The following is a 24,440-nucleotide window of genomic DNA, read 5'->3' as shown; positions in this document are numbered from 1 at the left end:
TGTACACATTTTGATAATCCATTTATGTACATATTGTGCTACCTATGGTGACTAAAGTGTAGTGTGAAATTATGTGACCGAGACAATAACAACCGGCGCAATAATAACGATGGCTAGTCCTAAATCGATGTAGTTTTACAAGGTTATAGACAGGTGACCCATGCTTGACCTTTCGCCTGAGCTTCATCCCAACACCCGTGGTTTTACCCAGTAAAGAAGATCGCAGTATAAAGAAAGTAAATGTGATTATTTTCAAGTCACTTGTGATCTTCCGTTTTTCGTGGCGAATTCAAGCATCACGCTGGTTACAGATCTGACCATTCAGTTATCCGCTCGGATTTTCACTTGGTAAAACAATAAATTTAATAATGTGTTTTAAGAGACCAGATTGAAATTCGTAGGCACATGGAAATGTTAAAAATACTTTAGAACAGACCATCAGGGTTTACTTTAAGCCAAATGGAAAGGCACATGAGCTGCAACTTTTGACATTATTTTCATGATTTTAAATTTAGTGGCAAAAATGACTTCATTTTACACCAAATTGAACAAAAAAGTGCTATACGATGTGATACAAGAAATTGCCAAATATGACATTCTTCTCCAATGCCAACATTATCAGAAAAAGACAAGAATGAGCTCGAGTGGTGCTTTCCGTGAAGTTATTTGCTCGTACTCTAAAACGAATGGAAAATGGCAAATCGCCCGGCGACGATGGTTTTACCGGCAATTGAAGTTTTCTGGTCTGATATTGGTACATTTATTGCCCTATTCTTCAGGAATTTTTCTATGACTCAAACACAAGGTGTCTTTACGTTTGGTTCTACTGAAAAAGCAAAACGATTAATAAACAATTTAAATTAAATTAAACGTATTGAAAGAGTTCAGGGTAAATTTCCTATTAGTATATCTGTGTAGTAAAATTGACATAACCTGCTCATCTGGCTACTACAATCCACTCTATACTTCTTTCAACGTTTCAGCCTTCACAAGAGCCTAAGAGTTACGTGGATGCGATTGTCTTTTTACAAATGAATGTTCTCCTTTTCAGATAGGCTATGCTGGCCGAGACCAATCGGGTAAAAAAATATTACCAACCATTCTAAGGTTATGTCGCGAACGTTTAATGCATTTCCGTGTACATGTACCTACAACATAGCGGTACACTATTGAGAAAATAAGTCCCTGAAGTCTCTGTTGAAAGTTGTATATTTTGCGAACCCATATTAAGATCCAAACAATGTGATATCATTCTTCACCCTAAAGAATTTTGGACACAAATAGGCCGAAAACCAATCCACGTAAACGTTAATACTACAGACCAAGTGTGGGTCAGATTCGCGTTAAGCAGAGAACACTTCGGTCCTACCTCTTTGTCGGGTTGTAAAACAAATTTGTTCCAATACTTTTCGGCGGTTCATAAAGTCTGCAAATCTTGACAATGAAAGATCATTCCATCGATTAGGTAAATTTGACTTGAGACCTCTTCGGCACACATTTTAGCAGGAAGATTACTGAGAAGAGTGCGGCATAGACTCATATTTTCTACCGTTTTCACATTAGCTTAATTACCAAATGAAACGTATCTGGCAGAGTGACGCTCATAACTGCGATAATTGCCACAGCCAGAGCCCTGGACAGCGGCATAGGAAATACACCGCGCCCTCTAAGATTTGTCCGCTTTGTAACTGAATAGGGTTACCGGTACAGTCAACATATTCCTGATTGTACGTTAGAGGTACAATAACTATCATCTGATTGTAACATGGGTGAGATCTACTGACCTATCATCCGGGAGGCGATGACGTACAGTCCATACCATCCACCAACATCTTCCAAAACTTCTGAGCATCATCAATGCCGTTGGCATAGCGACAGCCGATACCAACAATTGCTACTTTGCGATGTATTGGAAGACTTGGGTCGTCGTCCACCACAAGTCTTCTTGGGATAGCTTTGCTGGTTGCGTTGCCCATCTCTAAATGAAATGACCGTAATTTCCTTGTTAGCGCATGGTATAATGAAGACCGTCGCTAATAACGTAAAAAAATGAAAATTTCCCTCTGCTGGTTTTAAAGGGAAACAATATAAAACATTGTTTACGTGTTCTAATAGATAATTTGTATATACTTCGACAGACACTACACGATGCCGTGTCACGTCATTATCTGAGAACATAGAATCTACCGATCGAGAATTAAACCATTCTTGCTTAGAGCGCGCCCAGAGATTGTTATTTTCTATCAGTTTATCTATCCAAAAGAATGATAATTTTACAACAAGTGAAATTTTTATTCTGCAACACTCTATTTAGCAATTTAAGAAAGGAGGAGAAATAAAAATTGAAGTCAATAAGAGGATTTTTACGCATATGCTATGAGAACAGTACAGACACATAGACGAGCAGACAAGGTGAATTCCCTTCATAATGATTAAATAAATGTCGAAAACGTTTACGTTTTGAGTTCGAGATGGACACGAAAGTAACGAAGACCAACTTGCAGCGGTTACCTTGGAGTGTCATTGATTCTGAAGAAAACCTGCAGAGTATCGTGCAATAAAAGGGTAGAGTATATTCATTTGCCCATTTGACCAATCGCAAGTCACCATCACTGTGGACAAGCTGCGTGACCCAACCTTTTTGCTAAGGCAAATCAGATTCCAAGAAATTTACCCAACCATACAAAGTTCTAACAATAGAGTTTGAAGCAAGTTATTGCTCGATTCGGGATACCAAGGGAAATTCCCTGGGGTTCTCGTTGGCAATTTATATTTTGACATGGTCCTTTCATTTTCTCCAAATCAAAAGTTATCGATCGCCTGTAAAGTAGCCGTTGTCTTTTATGTGGTGACGATCTACGTATAGCAACAATTATATTTGCAGTTCATTCCTCTAAGCTAAAAAGTCGTAGGAGGCTTCTCAACAGCTATAGAATAAATAAATATAAACTTGACTTATTTTGATTGAAATCAGATGTTGAGAACTCTACGTTTTTACCTTAATTAAGTTTGCTTGTTCTTTGCTATTCTCATTACCTGATAGTTGCCTCAACTCATCTGATTCACTGCCATCGGAGATCTCGCTCAAATCTTGCGCTTTGCAGGCGCAAATCGGGTTACGTTTATTTTTTAAATATAATGCTGCAATCCATGACAAGTGGCAGTTGTAAGCCTCTGCCAGATTGATCAGCTGTGCTAGCCAATGGACGATATTTTAATACAATCTCTTGTGACAGTTCATCAGATGAAGTACGGCAACGACCAGCTAACCAGAACAGCAAAACAGACAAAGGTCGAAATGTCAGCGTCTCCACATCTGTGTTAATCAGAGTGGGGTTGCCGTTATCCGTAATATGGCTATTAGTAGAATCATACAAACAACGTCTACCTTGAAATAAGAATACTGTAAAGAATTTGTAAAGATAGAGCTCCTTATTTACTTCAAGAACTATTTTGATTACAGAAAAGATTTGACAAGGCGGTGTATATTATCAACACCACATAAAGATACCTTTGAGTCTTGCTTTTATTTCATCACTGAAGTATGGACACTCAATCCACTCATCAAAGTTCAGAATGAAGTCAAATGCTGTTAGGCCTTGGATATTCTTATGTCCCAGATTAGACCCTTGTTGTCAGAGAAAAGCAACAGTTAGCAATATATATAGACAAGAAAAGTAAAATTTTCTTATTCGAAATTCTTTCACCAAAGTTGTGTTGAAAATACAGATATCATTCAGTCATACAATTACTTGCACGTTATGCAAATACTTTATGTTACAGTTATTTTCTTTGCGTTTTTGCGTTTTATTCTCCTTTTCACAAAATATCACTAAATACACTTATGACCGAAGGCTAACTATTTATTACAACATGTTAATATCAATCCCCTGAGACACACAAATGAGAACACTTCAAAGTTCTGTTATGAACGTATGGCTTTTCAAGATCAAGGAAACAGCCATGTTTTTAATTTTCTAGTTTACAACTACCTTTACCAGAGTGGTGACAAAGAAATGTCCAAACATTAAGACAAGATGATAAATTGTACTAATACAAATATAAGAATTTAAGCCTAAATTTTGTTAACATTTCTTATATAATTTTATTCTGTATTTACCTGCAGAGTTTCCAGTGGTGCAAATTATAAGGCATGTTGGAACACTCAGTATTTGAAAGTCTCCGTTGTCTGGCTATGTGTTTTATGCATTGAACATGCATTGTATGTATTGTTGACAAAGTGAGTCAGGACTTGAATTCAATTGTCTACAACGCATGCCAGTCATACCACAACCAGAGAGACCGTCCGAATGCCAGGTATTTCAATGTCGAAAAGGAAGTAGATCAAGAATATAAAGGCTGCATACCGGTTATGTGCAGAAGCTTGAGGAACTTTCAAATATTACGGTACTTTTTTGTGAGGTTTAATATTCGTACGATCTATATTTTAATTGTCAGTTGATAGAAAAGGGACGCAAAACAAAAATCTTGACACTCTGCTCTTCTGTTCTCGTGTTTTTAAATTTTATTAGTCGATTAAGCTTCTACCGTGCGATTTACTTGCCATGGGAAATTTTATTTATTGTTAACTTGAAATGATATAAAAGAACAGTGAACAAAGCATGTACATGTACCGCTAATCTATGTCTGTTTAAAGACAAGACATAGAAATCAAAAATAATTCCTTGCATCTACTTGAGATTTATATGCTAAGTCACAGTCCTTGGCCTACAGTACAGTCCAGTGGAACTTGACTCTAGTCATACAACAGATTATTGATATTAACTTGCCTAATTCACTGTAAACAGGTCCACACTCACCATTAATAACAATGAGTATGTGCCAAACCATGGTGGTGAAAGGGTTTAGAAGATTAATGTGGTAGTTATTGCTACGATATTTATTTTTTAATTTCAAAAAATATTTGAGGTTAGTGTAGCCGACATAGCATAATTCCGATTTATGTCGAAAATTTGTACAGCAATATATACAAAGCACCATTCTTAAAACAAAAACCATTAGTTGATTGAGCTGCCTGTCATTAACACGATTGGAACTAGTTTGGGAAAATTGGATACGAAGTGACGTCGGTTTAATCTACAAATGTAAGCTCATCTGCTGTTGTACAGTTGGTTTAATGAGTAATTTGCAATATTGCAAATTTAAGCTATAGGGCACCCAACACTTTGAGAAAATCGAAAACTATAAAGATCCAATTATCCCCAATTAATTCCAATCGTGTTCATTGGCCATCACAAGAAACACACCAAAACTTGGTTTAATTTTTGTCAGTTTCAGAGCCTTACCATTATCGATGAGCAGACTGGCTGAGTACATATTATTGCCTTGCATTGCAAAGAACAACGGTGTACACTGGTCGTCATTGAGTGCATCTACATCAGCTCCATAAGAGAGCAATGTCTCTAGGATGTCAGTAGGACCAGTCATGCCAGCTGAGTAGTGTAAGGGCCTGTGTGAAAAATGATAATGGATCATGGGTCAATAGCCATTAACAATGATATGGACCCCCTGCAATTTGAAATTGGTCATTCGAAGTTACTAGATCGAAGTTAATATCATCCATTTGGAAAACGAAATGAGGGTACCAAAGACCTATGACTGATGCTAACATTGGATAGTACTGTAAACAGAGAGACTTTAGTATGATGGCATAGGGTATGTCTTTTATCAAGTTGGGCAGAATTAGATATGTCATATACTGGCTCTTGAAATCTAAAATTCAACGAATCTGCAAGAAACTTGTCCAGACATGTGTTAGTAATACCTCTTGACATAATAAATCACACCGCCAGATATGAACCGCAATTTCTCTGTGTTCGCTGTAGAGGAGCTAATGATACCGCTAAATATCTTTCTTGACAGTTAAATCTTTGTGATCAACATCTGCTGCAAGTATCATCAGACTTAGTGCAGTCATTCAGGATAGACATCACGAATTACAAGAATTCTTTCCCTTTAAAGCTGCGCAACTCGTCAAAATACGACACATCACTCGAATACGACGCGGTATCGCCCAAACTTCGTGTAATAACCCCTAAGCATTTAATTTAAAAGGTAGGATGTGCATCAAGGACGGATACTCCCACTCTCAATTGTTAAAAGCTTTCAGAAACAGAAAAAGATCATTGTCTTAGTTTTTCAAACTTTGCAAATTTCATTTTTCCCAGTTTCACAAAGGGGTGGCAGCCATTTTGAATTTCAAATATCGGTAAGCGAGAGTAACTTGTTGTTTCAACACTACCAAACTTGCTTTCTGCTTGGTTGTTGCGAGAATTAACATTATTAGTTCAGCCAGCATTGCGTATATTCGTGTATATTCGTGTATAGTGTATATTCGGAGCTACATCCTTTGAATCTTGATCCAAATTTATCCTTGGCGCTAAAGTATATTTCTGGAAGTATTCTAAGGAGGTATATTGATTTTCATCATTTTACACCGACGCTAATGTTTTAATACGACGATAGTTGTGAGACCGAGGACGATGGTTGTGTGTGGCGCAATGCAGCCTGCCGATGTGTCCGTGTTATATGCTAATATGACCATATAGGGAAATGGCGATCGCTCAATTGAGTCTTCATTATTGAATATCACCTTGTGCACGCTCAGTATTTATGAAATCAGCACAGACATTTCTCGATATCGATATCGATTGGATCTGTGTTTTGTTATAAAAGCCGGCAATCGGCTGTTGCATGGGTTACATAAATTTCGCCACTTTGACATGAAATTGAAAAGCATGGAAGTGAATAAATCGGTTAATCATGGAAAGTTTGCCAGTTTCATTCATATGTTCGGGTCGAAAATATATTTTTCTGTAAATAATTTTGGAATTTCAATAGTAATATAGCACAGATATTTATTGTGAGCGTAACTTTTACTTTGGACGTGTGATTCCGACATTGACGATGAATTGAGACCTCCACAGCCATCTATTACGCAAACGTGCCTAAAATTACCACCAGATTCAGATTCAGTGTAACTTTTGCATAATCCTTCCACCTGTACAGTGATTTTGCCTGCCAGCATCGGCTTCAGAATGACGTATGACCCGATTCTGAGTCTGAACCTAGCTTTACGATGCACAACACTCATGGCCATTTTGAGATCGCGATCGTTCGTAGTGCAAAATGCAATGACGAGGTGTTGCGAAAAGATCAAAGGAACAGGGTAAGGGTTTTATTATCGGTTTAAATACTTATCTGGCATTTTGAATGTTCTAGGGCAAATCAGTATACTTAGTACACTGGTTCAGCCTGCATTATAAGTCAGCCACAGTCAGCATTTGAAGCTGCTTGTGCTTAACTTCAGATTAACAAAGCAGCATTAGTTATTAAAAGGAAGCATAATGTATAAATTTATGACTGACCTCATCCAGCATTGTAATAAGGGTCAGAATATTGAATTTGTACTTTTATTGTAGTTTGAAATGAGACGATGAAAAGAAGAAAAGCATTTCTCGTGACTTCCATCATTGTATAACACTATCAGTGAAAATGGATGAAACAAATGAAATTGACTGTAACACTCACCATCCATATTTGTCCAAAGGACTTTGGTGCCCCCCCCCCCGCGGGTCCCCATGTTATGTGCTTGCTTTTCAGAATGCCATGAATCTCTACAGCAGTCTTAAGTTTCTGGAATAGTCCTTGCCATCCGACATTAAACATTAAAGCCCTCTTTATTGTTTCATTGTTCCATCGTTCAGTAACACAAATACATACACGGAATGGAATTAGATAAAAAGATCTAAGAAATGCTTTGTACGAACTGTTGCTGTTTTTAGTGATTAATGACTTGACTAATTAATTATTGATTGTTTATTCATCATTTATCTAAATGATTGCCAGTTTATTTAGTTCTTCATTCATTTATTTCATTACTTATTTACTGAACTATTCATTAAATCTGAAAATCTTTCAAAATTCAGCACCCTTCCTGGCCACCATTTAAAAAGTTAATGATTTGAATTCCCAAGGCTGAATATTCAACCTTCAAAAGAATTTCTTCATCCAGAGATACACAGTACATAAAGATTTAGATGTCTCATCAAAGTCTGTCGTCTTTACTGCTTGTCCAGTATTGAAAATATTTCACAAGGGGTACTTTTGTGTAAAGAAGAGGGGAATCCCTTTCAACACTAGCCACTGTTAGACACTACTCGCACAGTTGGGAACACTTTGTGAAGAGCACAGCATGATTGTGTCGGCGTACACTGATGCGACAGTTAGAGGGACTGACCTTCAATCTCAAACAAATGCCAAGTTTACAATTATTTACTGCGAAAATAGACTGCAATACAGCCTACCAGAAATTGTTTAGGTTTGGAAAGTCTAGTTTTGTACTTTCTCTAGTGCCTTGATCAGACTAAGACAGGCAATATAAAACAAAAGTAAAGTTTTTATGCATGACTCATTTATGTCGATTATTACCAAGGGACTATTCATGGCAAGGCTGGTACAAAACCATGCCTTTGCACAGATCTATCGCCATTTATCAATAATGGTCCAACTGCAAAAATATTAAACAATTAGACCATTCCAAACTTTCTAATCTGAAGTGGGTTAGAAACACTGTGAGATGGGTAACAAGAAATGAGAATTTAAGAGACAATGAGGATATAGAATGGAATTATTGATCCCAACACTGGTTCTTCTGTTTTGAGACAGAAACAAAATGCAGACATTTAAAAGCCCAGCAATATGGCTATGTCAAACAAATGCGGCGAGATTTTGAAGGATATTCAGAATGCACTGTGCAAAGACGATAGTGATAAAATTGGAGCCTTGAATTGGTAACGCAGCTATGTATGTGTACTCTGTTACGCCAGGTTATTTGAAAATATTCTTGACCATTCACTCACTGGTCTTTTTTAAAATTTGAAAAAATTAATGCTAGATTTCTTCGGAAATATGCACTGCTCATAAATTAGGGTGGTTGAGACAGAAAAAGATAAATGAATCACAGATATATCCAAAGGTTTACAGTGAAAAGTGACTGTTATTTAAATACAGCATTGCCAAATACATTTCCATGCCACAGCAAACCATTAACGGCATGCTTACTGTAAGCAACTATTGTTCATGCGATGGCTTAAGACTGACAGCGGTGAATGGAAGAACTCTTAAAGTGGTATAATTGTTAGGAAGTTACAAAAAGAAAATGAATTCTATGAAAAAACTGTAAGGGGAAGGTGGACACAGGAGAGAAAATTGCATAGCTTACATAGAGAAATGACTTGCATTGGTCATGTGTGACACGAGGAACAAAATTCCAAAATATTGCTAAATGAGTCTGTTTAAATGGTAATCTTGCAAATGAAAAATGAAAGTTGTCTGTCATTCAAATAAGTCTTCCGATTTAGGGAGCTAAGTTTTTGATGGCAGCATTAGAAGAGAGATTGCAACGCTTGGATTTTTCCATACTTCACTTCTTGTGCGAGAAGATAAAGTTGTAAGGTTGTTTTGCAGGTAGCATTGACTCAACAATCACGCCCATTTTCATTGTTATTACTGGTATGAATAAGGAAACCTTATTTACTATTTACGACTAAGTAAAAGAAGTTGCCCTTTTGATATTTAATGAACAACTCTATGAACATCTGTTTTCCCTTGATATATACTGCAAAGCAAAACTTGCGAACTTTTATTTCCTGTTTAAAGCATAAACTTTTAACTTTCCACTTACTTACAGAAGCAATTTTTTTATTTATTTATTATCATTCATTTTTCCTTCCGATGCTTAGCAAAACTTTATAATTTTCACTTGATAATTAAAAAAACCTTCAAAGAACTTTCTACCTGTTATGTCGAGGCAAAATTTTGAGAACTTTCAGTTTAAAGCTGTGTGTCATATCTTACGTGTTTCCACCAGCATATCTGTGATTCAAGTCAGCTCCATTGTCCAACAGAAACTTCAGAACGTCGACTCTCTTCTTGCTAATTCCAGAGAGAAATGGGCGAAAAATAGAGATGAATTCACCGTTCTGAAAACATAATCCTATCAAAGTAAAATCACGAATAACTTTTGTCCTTCACTAGTTGATAGTAATAAGTCTTGTGAGCACGGAATGGTAGAAGGGGTTATTTAGAAACACTAAAATATGAAATATTGCCTTATCGTATTGTATTTTGCAAAATCATCAGGTCATTTTCAAGCATCATTTTGTCCAAGAATTTCAACATATATTGATAAAATGTAAAGAGCTGATCGTGTGTGACCTCTTATTGCCTTCTTAATTACCAGAACTACATTTCAAGAATATCAAGAACCCTTACACTTTAATTTGCGCAGTTAGAACTCTCTGCATCAAGATATCTTGTTCATGTGGTCGAAATCCGTATCCCTGCTCCACAAGAAAAGTTGCATAGTCCAGGCAGTCTCTGGTAATCGCCAGATGGGGAAGACTGGGACGTGAACGCGAGTCCTCTTTGTTAAGGGGTTCCGGAATTTCACTGTTGGCGTAGGGGTTCAGCAGCAAGGAAGGGCGTCGATCCGTCCCTGCATGGCACAGCAAGGATATCTAACAACTCTTTGCAGTTACGGTGTGCCACTTAAATGTTGCTTTCAAGCTAGGTAGGAGGTGATAATAACGTAAAAAGCATTAGAAACAATTTGAGACTGACAGAGGATGGTACACTTTGTATATTATTAACCATCAAAGGCTTAATTTAACGTGTTAGCAAGGATCAGGATTTGTTGCCCATCGAAGGATGCGCACTTGACGATAATATTGGTGATTTCAAAGCGTATGGTGAGGATGACATCAATATTAATATCATGAGCACAAGCCTGTGATCGTGCCTGAGCTAGCATGTCTTATTAATTCTATAACACTGAACGAACACGTGTTTTTTTAATTTGCATACACTGTTCTATAGTTGTATACCATTTTTATTTATACTGTAGTCAAGCGTCGTACCTCATCAAAATCAAACTCTCAATTTCTTGCTAGATCACCATGCAATACCTAAAGTTATAATAATTTGGTTTATTTACCCGATTTGAAAAGGCAGTCACATAACACATGAAATCGAGAGGTAGAAAATAACAAAGTAGAGGCCAAATGGGGAGTCGAGAAATAGCTAACAGCTATAGTCTAGCCCAAACCCTGTCATGATAACTTGTCAGAAACTTTTAGTTAGCAAAGAGGGCCCATAATAACAATAACACATAGTTAACGCTATAACCCGGCTGGCTCAGTGAGCCTTGTTTGCTAGACAGACCATTGAGGGCGCATCACCATATGGTTGAGGATAGAGCTGCGTAGCGGACGAGGGGCTGTGAGAGAGTCTATAACAGGTTATACTTTCGCCAGGAAGTGAATTAGTGATTTTCTACGATATTGCTATTAATTCAGCGCTTTCTTCTTTTTTATTTTAAAGAACTATGTGTTATCTTGTGGGGTCCATAGGGTGTATCTAAATTTTATTCAAATGCATCTGACTATGAATATAATATGTTAAGGTCCATAAAAGCTATTATTAAATATCATACGTACACTCACACTGGCTTACCAAATGTAATCAACTGTTGGCGAAGTGTCGTTGGCTCTATGATTTATAGATTCTTTAGCTTGTTTAGTAATTATATGGGACCGACCAGTGACATTGTCACTATTTTTCCTTGTCATTTTGAAATATTTCTTATTTCCATTTTGATATTGACTTTCTTACTAAAATCATTTTCGTTTTGATATTCGTTTCGATTCATTGTCGTTTTGATTTCACTATGATTCGTTCTTATTTTGACTTCATTTTTGAAAGCGGTATAGCGGCAACTCCTACACTCCCGTTTATTTCGTTTCCTCATTTTCTCTTCCGTCCCCTGCTGTTAATTGTGCTCGTTCCCTTACTAAGCTGTAATTTAATAATTAGTAACTCTCACAGTATCTCAACTGCGTTTTTTCATCGTCTGAAATGTTTGCCATTAATATGTCGGTTTTGGATAATTAGGATAATTAGGCTTTCTCAAGGACATTAATTTTTCACTTTAGATTTATTAGTCCCCACTGACGAAGTCCGGGGGACTTATAGATTGGGTCATGTCCGTCCGTCCGTGCGTGCGTGCGTGCGTGCGTCCGTCCGTCCGTCCGTTCACGCAGATATCTCAGACATGCCATGGTCAATTTCTTTCAAACTTTGCACAAGAATAGTACCCTACCTCATACAGATGCACGTCGATTTGTTTCACAATGCGATCAAATTTGGCCGTGTTAGAGGACTTTTTAGTTTACACCTCCATAGACTCCCATGTATAAGGCAGTCTCCATAGACTCCCATGTATAAGGCAGTCTCCATAGACTCCCATGTATAAGGCCAAGAAAAATAAAAATTTAGTTTCTCATCCTATTCATATTGAAAAAAATATGCAGTGACACAGTTTTTAGTCCCCACAAATAAAGTCCAGGGGCTTATAGATTGGGTCATGTCCGTCCGTGAGTCCATCTGTTCACACAGATATCTCAGACACTTTGACAAAATGTCATGTGACCTTTGACCCCAAATATACATATTTGTCCATAACTCAGTAACCACAAGTGCTAAACCTTTCATATATGGTATGATGGGACACCTTATGACGCCACATATTGTACCTCATTAATTATGTGCATATCTAATTTTGAGCGACCCCGCTAGAGCTAGAGGTCTGATGTGTGGTATATAGGGATAACTTAGCAATACAATTATTTTGACAAATTGTCACGTGACCTCAATGACCTTTGACCTCAAATATACATATTTGTCCGTAACTCAGTAACCACAAGTGCTACACAATTCATATTTGGTATGATTGGACACCTAATGACGCCACATATTTTACCTCATTAATTATGTGCATATCTAATTTTGAGGAAGCCAATAGAGCTGGATGTCTGATTTTTGGTATATAGGGTTAACTTAGCAATTCAATTTTTTTGACTACATGTCACGTGACTTTGGTCACCTCTGACCTCAAATATACATATTTGTCCATAACTCAGTAACCACAAGTGCTAAACCTTTCATATATGGTATGATGGGACACCTTATGATGCCACATATTGTACCTCATTAATTTATGTGCATATCTAATTTTGAGCGACCCAATAGAGCTAGAGGTCTGATGTGTGGTATATAGGGATAACTTAGCAATACAATTTTTTTGACAAAATGTCACATGACCTTGGTGACCTTTGACCTCAAATATACATATTTGTCCGTAACTAAGTAACAACAAGTGCTACACCCTTCATATTTGGTATGATTGGACACCTTATGACGCCACATATTGTACCTCATTAATTATGTGCATATCTAATTTTGAGGAAGCCAATAGAGCTGGATGTCTGATTTTTGGTATATAGGGATAACTTAGCAATTCAATTTTTTTGACGAAATGTCATGTGACCTCAATGACCTTTAACCTAAAATATACATATTTGTCCGTAACTCGGTAACCACAAGTGTTACACCCTTCATATTTGGTATGATGGGACACCTTATGACGCCACATATTGTACCTCATTAATTATGTGCATATCTAATTTTGAGCGAGCCAATAGTGCTAGAGGTCTGATTTTTGGTTTATAGGGATAACTTAGCAAAACAATTTTTTTGACGAAATGTCATGTGACCTCAATGACCTTTAACCTAAAATATACATATTTGTCCATAACTCGGTAACCACAAGTCTTACACCCTTCATATTTGGTATGATGGGACACCTTATGACGCCGAATATTGTACCTCATTAATTATGCACATATCTAATTCTGATCAAGCCAATAGAGCTGGATGTCTTATTTTTGGTATATAGGGATAACTATAGGATAGAATTTTTTTTGACAAAATGTCATGTGACCTCGATAACCTTTTACCTAAAATATACGTTTATGTCGATAGTAGGATGGGAGACCTTTTGACAACACACGCTTTACCTCATTAATTATGCACATATCTAATTCTTGGCAAGCCAATAGAGCTAGAGGTCTGAATTTTGGCATAAAGGGATTAATTAGCGATACAATTTTTTTCAAAATGTCATGTGACCTTGATGACCTTTGACCTTTATTATACATATATATGCATAACCTTTGCTGAAACTGATAAAGAAACAACTTCCAAACAAAGACATTACACTTTGTTAAGTTGTCTGCAACCCCCATCTGTATCACGGTGATTTTAATCAAGACCCACTTTTTCAACAGGACTCTCCTCTCAAAGTATCAAAGTACCCTTGAACAAGTGGGGACTATGTCATTGACAGTGACTTGTTTCCTCTATATTTTGATTTTCGTGATAAATTTATTCTCAGTTATCAAAATGAAATTCACTTTCACTCCTAATTAAATTTCACTTTCATTTCATTAAATTTCACTTTTACTTAGTTGGATTTTTATGTGTCATTGCAAAAGGAAAGTCATTTTTGTTTCAACGTTTATTTTCTTTCTCTGCTAATTCTTTTTTGCAAGTCTGCACTGACGCAGGACAGGTCCTGAACTATACAGGTGACGTGCTATTCGAATACCAGACATGATGCTATTCGAATGCCAAACATTGTATTTTTACTTTGAGCTTCATTCTGATTTTGATTTTGATTTTTAGTTTCAAAATTAAAGTCATTTCTAATTTTCATTTTCATTTTGATCTTGACTCAGATTTTCACTTTGATTTAAGTTCTGGTTTCATTTTGATTTTTTCTTCAAAAAGTACCGCCCTATTTCCCGACTCTAAGGGTTGCGAGACACCAGGAGGAGTTCTCCTGATATTTCCATAGGGGGTAGGCGAGGGCGTGCCCCAAGTCGAAAATATCTAACAACATTAATTCAAAAAACATTACCCATTGTTAGACATTTCCTTGACACATTTGGGGACTTTTCACCTTCCATCTGTTGCATGTGAATGTTTTTTCTATAGCATGGGACAATTATTTTGTTATCGACCTATACTTAAGTTTTTTTAAGATGGAAAGTCAACCCATGTTTAAGAGATTTGTCCTAGAAAAAAGTGACCTATTCGGGTGGAATATAACCCATACACCTTGTATAGAACTCCAGGGCGCTAAAAATGCACAGGTAATGACGAAAACTTGCCAATGTTTACATTAAATGAGTCATTTTCTACCGCGTCTTTTCTCAATACGAATGTATTTACAGTTCTCCCTTTTCAAAATGACTTTCATTTTTATTTCGCTTTCGATTTGCAAGTCAAAATAGTTTTTTGAAATATCTCTTGCGTTTAACACTCAAGTTCAAAATGGACAAACCAGATTTAGTCTCAATATCGGTCCGAAACTCTCTGATCACCCCGATCATCAGGCTCTTACGTACAGCATCAGCGCGGTTCTTACTAGCATTCCACATGAACCCGTGACCTCACAACCGCTAAATGTAAATCCGCTATATATCAAACAGCCTACATATACTGGTGTACAACGTCAGGCTCTGCGTTTTGAACAAACCCAAGTCATGGGAAAGTTCAACATTGTTAGTTGATAAATATTTTTAAATTTTTAGCAAAGGTCACGAGTTCAAATAAAAGGCCGATTAATCCGCGCTGAACTATGGGTAATTTGCTCCATTCAAAATGTCTGACGTTCGCATGACCCTGATTATGTACCTGACCAGAAGTTTGGAGCCAAAAGTGGGACTTAATAACGATTAATATGGCTCAGTGTTGGACATTAAACGTCAAAAGTTTATCTATCGAAGGACCGTTCTAGAAGAAAAAGAAAGTTAAAATCATAGTAAAATCAAAACGACAATGAATTTTCATTTTGAAAATGAAACTAATATCAAAACGAAAATTATTTAGTTTCGAAAGTTATAATCAAAATGGAAGTCAGAAAAATTTCAAAATGACAATGAAATAGAAATAAAAATTTAAATTGAAATATAATTTTAAAATTAAATAAAAAATAAAAAAGAAGGCAGAACAAATGCAATCAAAACAATACGATTTTCGTGTAGACAGTCAAAAATGAACCCAGAAAAATATTTCATCGAAATTAAAATAATTTGAATCTTACAATAGAAATCATAATAAAGATCAAAATTAACATAAAATCAAAAAAAAAAAAAAAGAAATACGAAAAGAAATAACATTAGGGTATACACTCGATGTTGGTACAATTCGCTCCATGCCACTCGCATCTCGGCTCGTGCTATATTTCGCGCATTGTATCCAAATCTCATGAATACACGCCTGCGATGGGGGTTATTGTTCATTTTTGCCTAGTTCAGTGTACACTGAATAGAGCTGCTACAACCTAAACAAAACTTTAACTGAGTACTCAACGAGTCATTGTATTCCGCAGTTACAAACACCAGAATATTTCTGTTTTTAGTCAACTCCCGGCAAACGTACATATCTACTGTGTAGTGAGGAGAACTACAGCTACGTATACTGAAGTCACACATTGGGATAAGAGTTCAAACATACCTGGACTCTGTAAATCACTGGCTACTTCACACCTCTAAGATGTACTGGTGTATTGTAAGGTGAGAAAGCCGAGAAAGCCAAGCAATTCCACAAGGAAGGAGCAGCACGTCCGTGGTATATTTTTTTATGCACACAGCAACATACCAATGTAAGTCATGTGACTTGGAACTTTGTCAATACTTTGCGTCAGACATAGACAAAGAGATGTCGGCGTCTCGAAAGTGAAAGTGTGAAATTTTGTTTAATTTTGCTTAATGAAATTGGTAAACTTTCTTTCACCAAATGATGAATTTAAACCCGGGGTCACTATGCGAAGTTTGGTACAATTACCTAAAGTTTAGGCCTACCAACAACTGAAATTCAAAATGGCTGCTATCCCTGTGTTAACTCAACGAAGGAAAGTAAAATTTTCGACTCTCGCAAATCACGACGATAATTTTTTTTACTCCAAAAGCTTCTAAAATGAGTCCCCACCAGTGGCAGACCAGAAGAGTAGCGTAGGCGTTTGAGAGCGTGAACATCTGTGCCCTTGGCGCATTCTAACTGTAAGCTCATATAGCGGTGTTGAAACGGAATTTCCCCATGGGTTCCAGTTACTTAATGATTATAGGCGTTCGGAGTATTGGCAATGTCGGGGCTCCTGGTAATGGGCGTGCGTACGTGATCAGCATAATAATATGCTTTGCTATCAGTAAGCAAACAATTAGATACGGCCAGTATAATCGGATGTAGACTTGGTTCAAGTCTGTGATTTGTAAATGTTTGAGTGGGGTGAACGCGATGATTTGTGTTCTGTTTTCATGTGAAACGCGTGAGTGGGGTGAACGCAATGAGTTGGGTGAACGTTATACAGGGGAGTTTCTCCCGGAATCACAGACTTGGCTTTCTTGCACTATCTGCATTGCTATAAATTATTGATGAGATGACGTTTGTATTTACTGATCTATTATTCATAAGATGACATCATCGTATTTGGCATATTGGGAGGAGTGACCTCTCGATCTCCCAAGATATGTGCATAAAACTCACATGGCGTCGTTGATAAAATGTTTTGTGCGATCACTCCCACCAAAGTCAGCACGGCCTCAGTTCATCACCGAAAACGTAATCAAACCAGCCTTCCACAATGTAAGTCATATAAACTTTCTGGTCGCCCATGTAGCCAACACATCTTTCAGTCTGTCTGTTCAGTCCTCTTTCGTTCAACTTCTAAGTTTGCTCCTTTATTATGTGGAGGAGATTTAAATAAGAACAGTTTTAGCCTGTTCCATGTGTCCGAAGCGATGAAAACCAGAAAAATGTGGGGCGACTTAGTACGTCCGTAATTTACAGCTGCCAGTTGGTGTTCAGACGAACACATAATTTCCTTGACTATAACTTCCGACAACTTTTTTTTCTTGTAAGCTCGCATGATTTGCGATTGGCTACAGATCGGGTTTAAAACACGGTCGATGTGCGAACTTTATGCCCTATTTGCTAAGCGTGTAACCGTGACGTACTCGAATTTCATCAATTACTTAAGGGGGCGCTGCAGTGTATTTTGCTCAAAAATCACTTTTTTTTCAAATATTCCATTTTAATGATTTGTTAACCCAAGATTAAAATATTTATTTGGTTCACCTTTTAGCTTGTCAGGCAGTCGTAAGTTGCGTGATAAAGAAATAGTATTTATGCAAATATATGCAAATCACCCGATTTCCAGGCTTCTTTTCCTCCCAATTTCAAAATTTCGAAGAATTTAACTTCACTCTGGTTGGGCCAAATTTCTGAAAGTTTCACATTATGTACCTTAAATGCTGTATAACAAAATGACTATTTTGTTTGGCAATAAATTCTTACATTTTGAATGAGAGGCATTTTAATTTTGCTAACCATGATTTTAATCATTGTTTTTGAGTGCCAGCCTTTCAACCCTTTGCATTTTTGAATGAGGATAGATAATGCAAAATAAAATAGTGTTTTTTTTTCTACATATACTCCTCTTTCAAGTGAAATATTACATTTTAGGTAACAGCGTGAAGTTTTTGACTTAAATTATTTTTTATCATTAATGCCAAAATTGAGGTTTTTACACCTAATATACAACCAATTCATCCTTCGAGTAAACTACTGCAACCATACTAAACTTTAGAATCTGTGATTTTGAAAATGTATAGTATGCGGGGGTTTCCTTGTCATCCTTGATAGGAAATATTTGAAAAAAAAACTGTGTTGGCAACGTGCAGCTCCACCTTAACAGTAGCTGCAGCTGTCATATCAGGATTGTTAAACTATTACATATTTCGAAATACTATTCCTTTGAGAAAATTAAGAAAATGATAATTTTTAATCAAGGTATTTATATTTTGTTTTTATATGTAAAGAAGCTCGTTTAACATGGAGGTCGTCGTCCTTGACTTCGTGAATATATCTCCAAAGATCGTATCCATGTGGCGTTTGTGTTAACGTATTTTGAATCATCTCTGAGTCAAACGATGAGTGCGTTATTACAATGTTGATTTTTGATTTCCCTTTGATTGGTTATTTGGAAACGCATGAATTTTTTTATTTTTTTTTGTATGGTTCACAGTCCCCATTTAATAGATAAATAGCAAATACAGTATTTTGAATCAGATAGATGTTGGTTATTTCAAACCAGCAAGGACATTAACTATCAAATTCTTTATCTGCAGTATCACTACCACTGAAAAATAAAAGTTTGAATGACGCATACATAAAATAATGTCAATGCCACTAACATAGACGACGCTTAAGAAATTTTACTAACTAAGTTCGTGCAAAACATATAACAACATGACATGATGATAAGAGTATTGTGCTAACGATAGTTTACTTCCTAGTATACACTGGTCTCCTATCGTGCTCTCTAAATTCTCTCCAGCACGAAAATGATACGACGGGAAAACAACGACATGCCATTTTAATCTATAAAATATCAAAATTCAAGTTTGAAGTGCTTGTACACAAAATGCAATTATACCAAACGGAGAAAAGAAGGGAGAAAGAATGCTGACATCTGATGCAATATGCGCAGAGTAAAATATATGAGTGTAAACAATCTTAACACCAAATATATACATCAAATCAGGTCCAATAAAATATATCATTCAAGGTAACTAAGAAATTTACCAGGTCCAAGGAACATATTGAAAATGACAAAGTCAATGGGGTCATCTTGAACCACAAAATAGTTGTGGTACCAGGTGTTCGGAATGGGTAATCGTACCCTACCAGCTAGCCGCACCCGTCGAGATTGACCCAAAGCGACAAATCCATTGTTATTTTGTGAATTCACCAAATTACTTTTGTGAGTCAAAATTTGGTATGCTGTCACTCATCATTTGAGTAACACACAGGTCATATTTTGATACAACATCTCCGTATCTACCGTAGAACTTCTTAAGTGATTTCACTAAACTACTTTCTGAGAATCCTTGCCTCACTAACTTTTGAGCTAATAGGCTTTGTCTAACTCGAAAGTCTTCATATGAATTGTATGCTCTACCGTATCTGAGTTGTGAAATATACACACCGTAAGCTGGAGATTATGGTATATTGCTCGACAAAAAGGGAAAGTTTATGATTTCAAAATTGAAATCGTCTCTTTTGTCATACAGCTTAGTATATAGTGTATTTTGTCTAATTTCAAACAATACGTCTAGGTATGAAGCCGAGTCCACACTTTCAGTTCTTTCTTTTATTTCTAAATCATCTGGGTAGATGTGGTGTAGATAATTTGATATACCAGGATTGTTTAAACTGATGAGATCATCAATATATCTGTGGGTGTTGTTAAATCGCTTGGCAATCCTTTTACACCCAGATTTCTGAAGTGATTGTATGAACTCTGCTTCATACGAATACAAAAATAAGTCTGCAAGAAGTGGGGCGCAGTTTGTGTCCATGGGAATGCCTATGGTTTGCGTGAATGTCATGCCAGGAAACTTGATAAATATGTTGTCAATTAGGAAATATAGCATTTGAATCACCTCAACATCACTGTATTTGAGTTTGGCATCGCTGTTGTTGGTGAATAGCCCAAGTTGCGCTTGATGGCAAGGTATTCATACCTACGACTACCATTCTTGTAAAAGAAGGCTTTCTTCACGAGAGATGATAGCCTGTCTTTAAGCTTGTTATGTGGGATGGTTGTGTACAACGTTGAAAAATCAAATGTCTGGATTGAGTTGTACATGTTTTTGTTATTTTGTAAAATATGTAACAATTCTTTGGAGTTGTTTAATATCCACATTTGATTGACCCCACTAGTTTCATAAACTTTGTCACAATACCGTACCAAACCAGATTTAATGGTTGATAAAATGATGGTTAAAAGTTGTGACAAGCGTACATATATGAAATATCTGTCGCCAAACTTTCCTGGAAATAGTTTCTTGTCCGCTAAAAATGCTTACCCTCTTTTAAGGCCTGAGCTTCAACAGCAACACCTCACATACGACACACTGGCTTTTAATGTAATCAACAGTGATATGCACGTTCTTCCTATCAACTGTAACAATAAGGGAAACTGTCACTGGCAAAGGCAAAATATGTATCAAAATTAGTCATAATGAGAAACGTGTGAACTTATAGTACACAATTTTATAAAACGGGACAATACGCCTAAAGTAACACAACCCAGTTTCGGTCATGGAAAATAATGTCATTTAGGGCCATTACTCTGTCATTGGTTATAAGTAGGTATTTGCATTAATTGAATCAATTGAGACCAATTTTGTGCACGCCATCACTTTATCTGCATCTGTGCGTGAGCTAATCTCTTCCTGCGTCTGTCTGTTTCTCTGTCGCTCTCGGACTGACTGACTGACTGACTCTGATTCTCTCTCTCTCTCTCTCTCTCTCTCTCTCTCTCTCTCTCTCTCTCTCTCTCTCTCTCTCTCTCTCTCTCTCTCTGAATAATCATGATCTAGAGGATATTAGTATTTGTAGTGAATGGACTTTCGACTTACATTCCATGAAGATAATTCGACAATTGGGAAAAACACTTTGGGATAACATCGTTTTTACAAGTTCATCTTGTGAAAAAGATAATGAGCTTTAATTATACATATATGCACTCATATAACAAGGTTGTACACGGTATGTTTAGGTCATATTTGGTATATATATAAATACAAAAAGAGCTATATGGTGAGTCGGTGGCGTTTGTATGTCTGTGTGTATGCATGTCTGTGTATATGTATGTATGTATGTATGTATGTATGTATGTATGTATGTATGTATGTATGTATGTATGTATGTATGTATGTATGTATGTATGTATGTGTGTATGGTTGGGTGTGTGTGTGTGTGTATGTGTGTGTGTGTGTATGTATGTATGTTTGTATGTATGTATGTGTGTGTGTGTATGTATGTATGTATGTATGTATGTATATGTATGTATGTATGTATGTATGTATGTATGTATGTATGTATGTATGTATGTATGTATGTATGTATGTATGTATGTATGTTTGTACGTATGTATGTATGTATGTATGTATGTATGTATGTATGTATGTATGTATGTATGTATGTATGTATGTATGTATGTATGTATGTATGTATGTATGTATGTATGTATGTATGTATGTATGTATGTATGTATGTATGTATGTATGTATGTATGTATGTATGTATGTATGTATGTATGTATGTATGTATGTATGTATGTATGTATGTATGTATGTATGTATGTATGTATGTATGTATGTATGTATGTATGTATGTATGTATGTATGTATGTATGTATGTATGTATGTATGTATGTATGTATGTATGTATGTATGTATGTATGTATGTATGTATGTATGTATGTATGTATGTGCGGATGTATGTCCGTCACACGCAAAAGCTCCCAAACTGCTGCACCTACCATCTAAGTATTTGTTGTAAAGGTATAGACTCAGGGTTGAGATGTGACGTTGTTCAAATGAACATGTCAGTCTCAAAAATATGTAAATGTCGTAAGAAAAAGGGGGAAATCCTGCAAAGTTGTGGGAGTGGTGGCATTAACTGAAACAGCCCAATCTGAGTCAGAGCTTTTATGATTTCTATCCTATTTTTCTATATTGTTTAATTTCGATATGTTTTCTTTACATTGGTGTGCGTTTACCCCATACCTATAGGTCAAAGTGACTCTCGTCCTATCATTCAGTAGGTGGAGAGACAATCTAAGGCAACAAAATTCTACAAATAGTATTTAAGTATATGAGGTAACCGAAGGCAGAATATGCAATCGTGCTCAAACATCACAAATAAATAGGACCCAAGACAACATAAAATTTATGAGACGTATATCTATAGGTATATGACTTCATGTAATGAATGACATCATACTAAATAAATGATTCTCATTGAGCAACATGTTGTGAAAGTCACAAATATTGGTGTACTTAGTCGACACTTTTTACTGGGACTCCATTTTTGTTCACATGGAACTTAAATGCACAACTGGTAGTTTCGTCAGAGCATCGGTAGGGACTTTCCCGCATTTACGGACAACGCTGTGTAGTTGATATAATTGGGCATTTTCATACCAGAACGCATGTTTCAATACCGACATGTTGACTTTGCTGACTGTGTTCGCGGTGTAAACGAGACATAGGATTTGACTGAGATTAATTTACTGTTGACAGAAAAAGAGTGCATCTCCTTGAATGTTATGGTACAGTTACTTCTATGCTTCTATGCCATATAGGCATAGACGTAAACTGTTAATAGCCAGGGCCATCAGTTTTTGTCATTTTACAATGAAAAATTGTCAATAGAGTGCAACTAAAATGTGAATGATCAGTAAGTATGTTAAACTTAATTTTTTTCAACATCGCATTTTGCATCAACATAATCTTTTCGTAGTTAATCATCTTGAAATCACATAGCCTTAAAATTAATGTGCAGCAGTTCTATGGTAAATTGATATTTCGATGTATATGAAATGCAACTGGCAGTAATGTAACCGTAAAGCATATGTAGATTGTGTTCATAGACAAAATACTGAATACGTCAACATGATAAGATATTAAACAAGAGATTGGAGTTAATCTGAAAAGAATAAAAATTTTGTGTTTATATATTATATGCTTAAGGGTTTATGATCAGAAAACGTGTACTATTGTTATACTTTGGCATTAGGATTTTTTTTGAATTCTGGTATATTGGAATAATCAAATGTTACAGTAAAACAATGGGGTCAACATGGTCGATTTTTTACAAACGTACTTGAAAAGTCATAGTTTTTCACGAAAATCACTTAAAATTAAAAGAAAAATCCATTCAATTCAAATTCATGTAGTAAATGACATGTTCATATAAAAATATATGACTGGTGTGGCATGCTGGCAGGGTACGCTTACCCATTCCAGACACCTGGTACTGCATAAAAACCCTATAATACTTACTGTATTAACATGGATTATTGCCTGTATTTTAGCTGAAGAGTGCATATACAGATGAATACAGTAAGGAACTTTTTTTTTTTTTTCAGCAAGCCTGTATTCATGTGGATTCATGTGAATTCACAGGGAACTCATTAACATGAATTTATCTGAATTATTGGGTTTTCATGCAGTAGTAACAACGACCTCTGAACGTCTCGTGTAGTCAAAACTTTGAAGATTCCCAGCACCTTTCGACAGGCTAAAGCGAGTCAACGAGCTAAAACAGCCAAGAAAAAACTATAAACATATGACATTAAACTGGTCCAATAATCATTTCCATTCAAGGTAATATATTACCAGATCCATGGGACAATTGTGATTTACAAATTTAAGTAGGACCATCCTGAACCACTGATAGTTAGTGGTGGTACCAGGTGTCCGGAATGGGTAAGCGTACCCTGCTAGCATGCTACACCCGTCAGGATTGGTCCCAAAATTGTCTAAATATTGTATGAAAAGATCAGGATATGAATCACTGTAATAAGTCAAAGCCGGGAATGCTGTCGTTAATCATTGGAGTGACCGAGGTGTCATATTTGGCCACAATGTCGTCATATCGAC

General features: G+C 36.3%; 1 protein-coding gene across 1 annotated transcript; it reads right to left on the bottom strand.

Moving 5' to 3' along the window:
• Positions 1-1,787: 1,787 nt before the first annotated feature.
• On the bottom strand, positions 1,788-14,843 carry LOC139144772 (ankyrin repeat domain-containing protein 7-like). Its single transcript, XM_070715505.1, has 6 exons — positions 14,840-14,843; positions 10,297-10,519; positions 9,880-9,957; positions 5,307-5,470; positions 3,512-3,628; positions 1,788-1,978 (listed from the first exon to the last, which is right to left on the bottom strand). The coding sequence occupies exons 1-6, from the start codon at positions 14,841-14,843 to the stop codon at positions 1,788-1,790; spliced, it is 777 nt and encodes a 258-aa protein (XP_070571606.1).
• Positions 14,844-24,440: the final 9,597 nt, after the last annotated feature.

The sequence above is a fragment of the Ptychodera flava genome, chromosome 1 (genome assembly GCF_041260155.1).
Source record: "Ptychodera flava strain L36383 chromosome 1, AS_Pfla_20210202, whole genome shotgun sequence".
NCBI lineage: Eukaryota > Metazoa > Hemichordata > Enteropneusta > Ptychoderidae > Ptychodera > Ptychodera flava.
The sequence above is the reverse complement of the archived record's forward strand: the minus strand, read 5'-3'. Positions and strand labels throughout refer to the sequence as shown.

Bases quoted from the DNA above. Each gene is read 5' to 3' on its own strand.
- LOC139144772 (XM_070715505.1), bottom strand. The intron at 9,958-10,296 runs GTAAGGGTTCTT...CTCTGGAATTAG, and splicing joins CTAACTGCGCAAATTAAAGT to CAAGAAGAGAGTCGACGTTC. The intron at 1,979-3,511 runs GTATCTTTATGT...CATTTCATTTAG, and splicing joins AATAAAAGCAAGACTCAAAG to AGATGGGCAACGCAACCAGC.